We start from the raw sequence: 10,315 nt of genomic DNA, 5'->3' as shown, positions 1-10,315 counted from the left end.
CGCCCCGGCCAGGGGTCATCAGATCGAGTTCAGCGGCTCAGCGGTTATCAAAACCGCAGAGCCACTCGGGGGCCACTGACGGGGGTGTAAACCCGGGACCCCTGACGGGCCTGACTCGTGCAGGGATAGCCCAACTAGTCTCCTGGGTCGGACGCGGCGCGACCCACCAACCAGCGTAGCCAGTTGCCTTTGCTGGTAAGCCAACACGGCTGGGAGCCCGACCTCCTGGTACACGTGGAGGCTCTCCGACCTAGCGCCCCGGGTCAGAGCCATACCGGATGACCCGGGCAGTGCGCTCCAAGATTGCCGCCCCGCCTAACAGACATGCCGGTCAAGACAGGCCCCCGTACAGGCTCCACGACACCTGCTCCCCTTATCTTGCGGCGTAGACATAGGCTACAGGGCTCTCTAACAGAGGGACAGCGCCGCAAGTGCGGGCCCCACGACACTACAGGAAAGGTCGTCAACGGACGTCGCCTCCCGCGCCATAATGATGGTTGCCCCTGCGTACCACTCCATTACGCCAGTGAGCATGACCGGACGTCCCCCGCCGGACCTCGGTAAGGCACCCCTCATCGGGCGCACTGCCCTACAGGCAGGGGCTACGAAAGGAGGAGGTGAGGTAGCCCTGTAGATAAGGGGAGTAGACACAGGCGGATAAGACTGGAGGTGATCCCCGAGCGACCATCCGAGTGACCAGACTGTCCCGACTGGTCGAGGATGGGATAGCGCTTGGACAACCCGTTGCCCAATAAAGCCAGCCAGACTCAAGCCTCCCCACTCCCGACTGACCGAGTGGGCCCCGACGACTGACGAGGACGAAGGACTCCCATACAGAGCCAAGACACAGAGCTAGATATATGTAAATGGGGACCCCACCTTGGACTATAAAAGAAAAAGCCCCCGCGTAGGAAAGGGTTGGACTCCTAGAGGTTCGACACTGCTTGACACCGCTTGTAAGCTCCCCTCAGAACTTTGAGCACCCGGGCTCGAGAGCAATAGAGCAAGAAGACCACCCATACTGGACGTAGGGCATTTTGCGCCCGAACCAGTCTAAATCCTCGAGTCTTTGCGTGCTAGACCATATCCGATCAAGCGCACAACAAACGAGCAATCGAGTAGTTTAGTAGTCGCTCATTTCCCGCAGCGACACTATCCATTCTTCCTGGCCTCATATCCTAGTCTGAGCTCATCTTGGGCCGTGTTTGCGCTCATTTGTGGGAAGAATTTGCATTCTATGGTAGTATGTTGTTGTGCAACTATTTTTTTTCTGGGAACTCTCTTGCTAAAATAAAAAAGGTAGAGATATTATGGGTAACTGAGTATAAAGAAATATAGTAAGTCAGAATGATATTGTTTCCAAACAAACATGTAGAGAATTAGGGATTCATTTAATGCAATGAGAAAATATAATGCAGAAATAAGAAAAAAAAACTTGGTGAGTTTCAAAATTAAACAAAAGAAGACAGCTTTTCTCTGTTACTAATAATTTTTATTTGTTTTTATTTATTTAATAATTTTGTTTTTCTCCTATGTTAGCCCTCGTATAAAAATAAAGCTTGTAAAGTGAAAAAAGCTTCAAGCAATGAAATAAAAGAGAACATTGCAGAGTAGTGCTTCATAGCCTCCACTCGATCAGCTCTCTATTTTGGTATTGCCGTATCAATGACTTCTCACAAACGTGAACAACCATTATTTCCGAGTAACTCACTAGCTAGAGCTAGCTGCTTCCTTCGGTGGAGAAATTTTGGGGCAGGGCACCTATGTATGATTGATGAGTGGCAAGAACTTGTACTGATGAACTTCGTAACAAGGGTGGTACAGTGCAATTATAAAAGTGTAAAAACTGAAATAAATGGACGGACGCAAACCTTTCTCCACACTGCTGCTGTGATAATTCAACATTTCTTCATCAAACACTCGCCAGTAGAAGGCACTACCAAAATGAAAGTTTAGCTGCTTAGATCTTAAAAAAAAGTTTAGCTGCTTATTTGGTACCCAAACTATGTCAATGTTAGGCCAATCTAAGTGGGGAGTGTCATCGCACGGTTGCCAAGACTGTAAACTAGGTAACCGAGTCAGAGAAGTGTTATGGTGATGATACTTCTCTCATATCTCATGACACTCAACACTCTCTCTCTTATGTCATATCAGCAAATTTAATATTCATGACACTCTTAGGACACGTACGCCAGCAGCAACTGATCATGGATGTTCGTTCCCAGGTTTAATGGCACTTCCGATCTACTATCTACTAGACTACTATCTATATGATGCATGCATCTCCATCTCCACACAATTTTTGTTTGGATCGGAGTTGAGCATCTCCATCACAAGAGGTACGTGATGGCCGGATGGAATACGCGCTGGATTGGACTCGATTGTCGGCTGAGCCACAAGCCCACAAACAGCAGTAGTAGTATGGGCTAGCTGGAGCATCCAGTAGTCGAGCAGAGACGTACAAATGGGCCACCAACGTCGCGCCCGACAGTACGTACAGTACGTAATTATATTACTAACAGATAACTGCCTTACAAGGCTTGGAGAGCGATCGTAGGTGATTAATGCTACTAATGTCACATTGATGCTATTGCCGGTCGGAAATTACTATAGTAGCTAGCTAGCAGTACGTGCTGATTACCATCAGACAACGGATACAGGGGTGCCAATTAGTGACTTTTAGGTGCACCTCCAATTCTTTTTAGTTCAAAATTTTGTTTTGGAGAAGTAATACAAAATTTTAAACTAAAAAAGGTTAGATGTGCACCTAAAGGTCACCAATTAACCCCCCTTTGTCGTCGTAACCTCAGCTGGCTCCTGGCTAGTACGTGAACCGGTGTTTGATGACATCTCCAACTATATTTTGGTAGTGCCTTCTACGTACTGATCGACGTACTACATAGAGTGTATGTGCATACTCTACGCGTGGAGCGACGACGCTGGGAGGAAACCAAACCAACCCACCGGCCGGTAGAATGCACCGCCTTGTTTTTGGTGCGGAGTGGTCAGGCAGGACGGCGGCCGGTGGGCGTTCGACGACATTGCTTCGTGCAGGTGCTACAACGAGAGGTTGACATTGGTGTGGTGGCGCTTAGCTCCACCGTCCGTCCAAATCTCCGATCCGTTCGCAGGTCAGACGGCCGGCCGTGCTGAGCCATACCTGGCCCATACCCCGGCCTGTAGTTATATATCTTTCTCTCTCTAAGGGTTCGTTGTGGAGGGCGACGTACGATGAAACCAATCCGTGTTCTGAATTTTATAAATAGAATTATTCCATTTATGTATTTAGTTTGAGGGATGAAATGATTCTATTTTTATGTTTTGTTGCAGGGACGATACGGTAGGCAGCCCGCAGTCGAACGGTAGGCAGCCCGCAGTCGAGGTTGTCCTCCTCGGGTGTTGCTGGTGCCTGGTTCTACACGTTCTCAGACGAAAGTCTTGCTCGGTCTTCGATCGTTGCCGGTAACGATTGTGCTATGGTGCATCGTTCTCCTTGGCGGCGTTGCTGTGAGGACCTCAACCTCCAAAGATTGCTTTAGGTGAAAACTGAAGAACTAAATTGGTTTGGTTGCTTTTCTGCTGGGGCGTGGCTATGGAATTCTTGGAGAGGCGATGGTTAGTATGTGGAGGGATACAGAGATTGACAAGCAACAGATGATCCAGATATCAAGTTTCTAAGCAGACTAGATGTGATGGATTGATGGTTGCGCGAAGATATTGTAAGGTTGGAGTGGGAACGAAGAAGAAGATTGAAGCTTAGCCTTCTAACTTTCTTGCTTTGTTTTCTAGCTTTGTCTTTTGTTCTGTAAAATCCCTCATTTAAGGTTTAGAATCTAAAAACTCTTGTAACGTTTGGTTGTATATATCCATTTTGTAGATATACAGGTCGGGTTAATCCTTTATCTAAAAAAAATGCATCTGTTCTTCCTTTGTTAACCACCCTCATTTGCAGTCCCACGCGTCGGTGAAACTTGGCCCGTCCCTTCCTTCTTTTCCCTCCCATCTCCAGCCGCGCCTCAAGCAGCCATGGCGAGCTCCCGTCTCGCGCAGTCATGGCCGGCTCCGCGCAGCAACCTTTACCGTTAGCTCGTGCGGCTCCCCGTCCCTGGGCTTGGATGACACCAACTCTATCTGCTCCTGCACCTGGAAGGCTCGACGAGCCGATGCACAGGGTGGATGTTGATGACAGTTCGGTGCGGCCGGCGGCCGTAAGTCAAGATGCAGGCGGGCCTGTCTGCCGACGCCTGCAGGCCAACCAGCATCACCCGCTTGCATAAATAGATCCCTATGCAGGAGCCTGCCAACATCTACTTTATTAACCACTATCTCCTGCCTGGTTTTGCGGGAAGCAAGGTGCAGGCTGGCGGACGTCTGCCGGAACCTGCGAGGCTACCTTGCAAGCTATCTTGAACAGTCACAACTAGTTTGAAACAATCAACACTAAACCAAAGCTACCTTGCAAGATACAATTTACTCAAGTCTAAAACAGCAGAGTTTATGTACAGATACAAGATGGAGTACCAGATGGCATCACAGATCTACGTTCAGATTACAGAGATACTTAACTTTAATCCATGCAAGACACCAAATGATGTTATACTAGCATCATGAGCAGGTCAGCAGGTGGCACTACCAGTGCAGAAAGGGGAATAATATTTCCATTACAGTTACATGTAGAACCTCACCAGAATGAAGCTTATGCAGATACAAGAGTGAGACAAGCACTACTAGAAAAAGGCCCTTAGGCACCGGTTGAGAAGGGCCTTATGTACCGGTTTTTCCAACCGGTACCCCAAAACCGAGACTAAAGACTCTTGACTTTAACACCGGGTAAAATAACCGGTACCTAAGGCACTCATTTTTGTCAAAAATATGCATGCGGGTGGTGGCTGGGATTCAAACTTGAGACCTCTTGCATCACGTGTACCTTCTTTACCATCTCACCTACACATCACTTGTGATGGGAAAAAAGATATTTTCCTTTTGAAGTAACCCTTAGATGAGCCTTAGGTACCGGTTGGTAACACCAACCGGTACCTAAGGCTCATCCATAGGTACCGGTTGATGGTGCCACCTGGTACTAATGTAAAAATTACCACCCGATACCTATGGTGAGCCTTAGGTACCAGTTGGTTAGTACCGGTTGGTAACCAACTGGTACCTAAGCCTCATCCGTAGATTCCATCAACTCCAAAAGTACCGGTATGAAGATGAACCGGTACTGGTACTTTTAGAGTGGAACTTTGGCTTGTTTTCTACTAGTGAAGGCTAGCTATCATACACATGATAAAATGATATACATCACGGTAGTTGCAGAAGTTTATGTTGTCTAGTTGATCCTGTTCATCACATCATGGTAATACAAGAGAAGGCACATAAGGGAATCTGGTAAAGGGAAAAACAAAACATGCTGTCAGAAAATGTTCGCATATTAGATGAGAACTCATGATAGCAGACAATCTAATGAATAGAAAGAACTAAAAAAAAGGAGCAATGTTGAATATTATCGACATCATTTGGGTTGTATCCAATTACCTGCAACATGATTCTAAGAAAGCCCAGAACTTGAGTATGCGGCAAGGAACAACAACTCATAGCTGGTGTAAACAATTATAAAAGAATTGTATCATAATTTGCTCAAAAGAGGCTGGACTATGAAATTCTGAATGGTATAAAGAGCAAAATTCACCCAAGCAATCTACATCTTGTATGTTCAGAACAAAAGCATGTCAAAGGGACAATTTAAAAACAGAACAGAATATAACCAATGTCTGCAGTCAAAGCAAGTTTACCTCATGGAGTAAAGCAGAAACAAAGAATGATATAAAAACAGCAACTTCCTGCAACAAAGTTATGCAGCTCCAGGTTCTTCAATAATATCACTCAAGCTGTCAATCCTTATGATGTCCAAGTAAGATGCACCTGCAAAAAAAAGAAAAGTTAGTATGCATTTTTATGATTGCAGTAAATAAACCAAAGCCAAAAAACTGGAAAACAGTAACATATTACCTGCTTCTCTAAGCCAATCTTGGAAACAAATCAAAGCTTCGATAGTGTTGCCTGATAGCCTAGTCCTATGGCCAGTGATGATTCGTCTACCTGTACTGAATGCAGACTCGGCTGCAACAGTAGATGCTGTAACAGACAATACATCACGGGCCATACAAGCTAGAATTGGATATTTTGGAGCATGCATCTTCCACCAGTGCAAAATGTCAAAGCTATCATCATCACACGGGAATAAATCATCACGATAATATCTATCAAGTTCTCCAGTGATTTGGTTATTCCAATAACTCATGTGTTGACTCCAGTCGGACCACGAGTGAACTTTTTCTGAACTTGCATCTCAACTCCTTGAGCAGAACAATTAAAGGACTCTCCCATTTCAGATAAGTATCCGTTGTACAAACTTCTCATAGCTTTATCTACTTTATCAACACTGGTTGTGTCTCCAAAAGCCTTGTTTAAGCGAAACTCAACAAATCCAAACTTGAATCGAGGATCAAGTAGAACTGGTATGCAATTTGATAAGTATGATATTTTCCAATATTTCTCAAACTTCGTCTTCATTTCTTTCACTATAGATGCAATAATTGGGTTTTGACTTGATGATTCCTTGTCCAATACTTCTTTCACACTCCACATTTCATGAAAATAAAGATTAGAGGTGGGGTATTTTGAACCGAAAACAACATTAGTTGCTTTCTTGAATACCTTTAACAAATTGCAGACCACTTTAGCCTTTTGCCATTCTTCAAGTGATGGGGAGTATATGTAGTTGGGGTCTTGCCTATCTAACTCATAAAAAGCTTCTCTAAATGGCAAAGCTGACTCCAACATATCACAAGTAGAGTTCCAATATGTTGGCACATCCAATGTAGGATGACTCCCACAATCTATGCCCACCTCTACTATTATCTCATCAAATTTCTCCTTTCTAGATGTGGAACCCCTAATGTACTTCACGCTTTCTCTTATATCATTGATTACTCCATCAATCACTTCCAAACCATCTTTTACAATAAGATTAAGGACATGAGCTGCACAACGGACATGAAATAGATCTCCATTGCAATGCAGCATAGACTTTACTAACAAATTTTCTTGTAACAAATCCATCATCGATTTGTTAGCACTCACATTATCCAGTGTAATGCTAAAAAGTTTGCCCTCAATATTATAATACCGAATGGTTTTTAGCATTACACTATAAAGATTGAACCCGTCATGTGGTGTTTTGACCACAGAAAATTTAATGATTCTCTTTTGAACTTTCCAATCTTCATCAATGTAATGACATGTGATTACCAAATATCCAGTATTTTGATTAGATGTCCATAAATAAGCTGCTAATGAGAATCTAGAGTTCCAACTTCCAAAAAAATCTTTTAGTGATGACTTATGATTCTGAAAAGCCTCCATGCAATTCTCTTTTATGGTTGTCCTGGAAACTGATTCAGCAAGTGGGTTAAAACTGAGCGAGTAACTATGAAAGCCTTCATATTCCACAAATGAGAATGATAGTTCATGTTGCACTATCAATCTAACGAGTTCACAATGAGTGATTTTACGATCAAATTTCCAATTTGCTAGAGTAGCTGCCTCTGTTGAAAATGCTGATGACTGCAAACTCTCAACCATATTATGCACTCTAAGCCTTGGTTCACACAAACGTAAATGCCTACGGATGTGACTATTTCCTGAATTTCGTGCAGCAGCAAATACCTCATTTTAGTGCTTGTAGCGGGCTTGAATAAGTTTCCTACCATGATAGATAGGGTCCATATCACTCCAAATTTCTGATTTCAGCCTCCGTAGTTTAGTCTGTACTGAAGAGGAGCCTGTAGCATTGGTGTAAAAGAAATATTAGTTCTCATTGAACAGATAAAAACACTAAAGGGCCTTTATACAATGACATTGAAAAAATGAGCACATAAACAACAATTACCAGGTAATGTAGAAGGGGATGGGGAACTCTCTACAAGTAGTGGTGGAGATGGTGGAGAACTTCTCGGACTATGTGCTATCACCTCAGGGGACACAACCAACCTCAACTGTGGACTCCTAACCAGGGGAGACCTTCAAGGGAGACCTATCAACACTTAGTATCTTCTCCGCCATTGGAGGCTTGAACCGCTTTGTTGCTAACTTCTTCTTTTTACTTGTTTCTGTGGGCCTCTTTAGTGTAGAGCTTGTAGGAGATTCTTGTTGATTTCTAGCAGAAGAAGGTTTTGCCCGCTTTGCTGTAGGTTGCCTCTTTTTACTTGTTTCTTTGGGCCTCTTCAGTGGAGAGCTTCTCGAAGCTTCTTGTAGATTCTTGTTGATAGATGGTGGGCCGTCTGAGGAGACCCCAACATCTTTAGTTGAGATGGTGAGGGCATTGTTCCCATTGTAAGCTGAAATGATAATACCAATACTAAGATTAGTGCAATTTTGTACAGCGAGCAATCTACACACATTGATAAAAAACAACTGAGTTGGAAACTGATCATGAACTGAGTTTAGGACATCATGTAACTGCGAACAATCAGAACATATTTAGGATTGCATGTAACTGTCGGCCCAGCAGAACAATCAAAAAATGCATTTCAATATTGATAAGCAGGGATGGGATGTAGCATATAAGTATTCTGATCTATCCATAGCTAGCTATTTACTATCCGTCCATCAATGTGTAATCCAACAATAAGCAAGTATGGAAATTTGTTCAGTGCTGGTGAGCCATATTCTGACCAAGCTAATTACTACTAATTATCAATTCATGCTCTGCTAATCAAGTTAATTGCTACTAATTATCAATTCATCCCTGAGCCATGGACAGGACCACGCAGCCGTTGAACGCAGCTCCTTCTTGTATCCCAGCTGCGGCAGCCGCGCTCGGTCGGCGTCGGCGGCTGGGTCGGCGAGGGGCAGCCCGGCCTCAACGGTGCCCATCGCCCTCTCCGGCTACAGCGGCGGCTGCAGCCTCTGTGCTCTATGTCGTCTCCGGTTGGCAGGGTCAGTGCCGCTCTGTAGTCTTTGTAGAAGTAGTCTGTCTCCATCGGTGGCTCAGGGATGGCACGAGTGGCCGGAATCAGAAGCCGTGGATGACGAGTGGGGATCAATTGGAGATCAGAGATAGGAGGAAGGGGATCGAAGACCCTTGTGGAGCTTAGACGGATTTGTGGCGTGTACCTTTCCTGACGAGCGGTGTCCCAGATCTGGGCCTTGACGACCATGTCCTCGTCGTGGACTTCTTCGCCGCCTGCCTGGCCACCCTCCGCTCGCCCCTCCTCCGGCTGCTCGGCCGCGCGCTCGCCTCTTCCTGTGGCTCGGCGACGTCCGCCCCGCCGTCATGTGGGGCTGAGGGAGAAGGGTTCTTGATGCCGCGGCGGTCGCCCTGCTCCCTTGCTCCGCAGCTCCGGGCTCCGTGCGGCCATGCCCTCCACAGACGCGGAGACGCCGCCGGCCACCGCTCGCCGGCCACCGGCCGTTCGCCCCCAAAGACCCGAACCCTAGGCGAGCCTTGATCTGTTTGCAGCCATCGTAGATATCCTGCGGGCGCCTGCCTTAGCCCAGCAGGCTTCGCAGGCTCACCCGCTTGGGTCAGCTTCCACAACACGGGCACCTGCAGACATCTGCTTGCACAATTTCGCAGGGCGGGCCTTGTGGGCTTGCAGGCCCACCTGCACCTGCTTGCATCCTGAGCCGTAAGAGACGGGATGACAAGGTCGGGCAACAAGGCAGCTCGAGCTGTATACCCCCAAGCGCTTCAATTGCACAGTCCTAGGAATCTCAATTCCGTCAAGTTTGCTGCAATGAGCAATTGAGCATCGCATAGAAAAATAAACCAAACTTCCTGCTCCAATTCTGATCCTAGGGACCTCGATTCAATACCACAGGCTCGAATCCACCAACCTGCTCATCCAATCGAGTAGAAACAAGCCTCCAGCCCATCCGTTCACACTGACCGTGTCCTACCTACTCATTTGGGACGCCGGAGCAGCAGCAGGAGCCGGGGGAGGGCCCGCTGACCACAAATGTTTGGAGTCACTCGCGCGGGTGCGAGTGCACACGTCGCAGACGCTCCGTGCTCGATCTCTGTCGGTGGGCCCATGTAACTGTTTTTCTTCCTCCTCGCGACGCAGGTTGGTTTCGGGCCGGGGGAAAGGGAGGCGTGGGTGGGAGTTTGGGGGGGGGCCGGCGAGGGGTGTGAGGTGGGGAGCAGCCGTCGGCGAGGTCCACCATCGGTCGGGGTGGTGGTTGAGTCGACGGTGTTTAGGGTTTTGGGTTGTCGGAGGTAGGGGTTGCTTCCATGGCTGGCAGCTCTAGA

The 10,315-nt window shown here is 46.6% G+C and overlaps 1 protein-coding gene across 4 annotated transcripts; it reads right to left on the bottom strand.

The window, feature by feature from the left end:
• Positions 1–4,452: 4,452 nt before the first annotated feature.
• LOC120669580 (zinc finger BED domain-containing protein RICESLEEPER 1-like) lies at positions 4,453–9,527 on the bottom strand. 4 transcript variants are annotated; one of them, XR_005672710.1, is made up of 7 exons: positions 9,178–9,522; positions 7,952–8,399; positions 7,729–7,844; positions 6,010–6,640; positions 5,793–5,922; positions 5,536–5,597; positions 4,453–5,385 (listed from the first exon to the last, which is right to left on the bottom strand). XR_005672710.1 is itself a non-coding variant. In XM_039949370.1 (7 exons), exon 4 carries the CDS (start codon positions 7,423–7,425, stop codon positions 6,298–6,300), a length of 1,128 nt encoding a protein of 375 aa, XP_039805304.1. In that variant the 5' UTR covers positions 7,426–7,454; positions 7,729–7,844; positions 7,952–8,399; positions 9,178–9,527; the 3' UTR covers positions 4,453–5,385; positions 5,536–5,597; positions 5,793–5,922; positions 6,010–6,297. The 4 variants fall into 4 exon arrangements, 3 of the variants coding, with proteins under 3 accessions (XP_039805304.1, XP_039805303.1, XP_039805302.1); XM_039949370.1 differs by having other exon boundaries at positions 6,010–7,454; positions 9,178–9,527; XM_039949369.1 differs by having other exon boundaries at positions 6,010–7,844; positions 7,952–8,452; positions 9,178–9,527.
• Between the last annotated feature and the right edge of the window lie 788 nt (positions 9,528–10,315).

This window comes from Panicum virgatum, chromosome 4N, assembly GCF_016808335.1.
Source record: "Panicum virgatum strain AP13 chromosome 4N, P.virgatum_v5, whole genome shotgun sequence".
Lineage (NCBI taxonomy): Eukaryota > Viridiplantae > Streptophyta > Magnoliopsida > Poales > Poaceae > Panicum > Panicum virgatum.
Note: the sequence above shows the minus strand (reverse complement) of the source record. Positions and strands in the feature narration are given on the sequence as shown.

Excerpts from the sequence above, each read along its gene's own strand:
- LOC120669580 (XM_039949369.1), bottom strand. The coding sequence starts at position 7,644 with ATGGTTGAGAGTTTGCAGTCATCAGCATTTTCAACAGAGGCAGCTACT.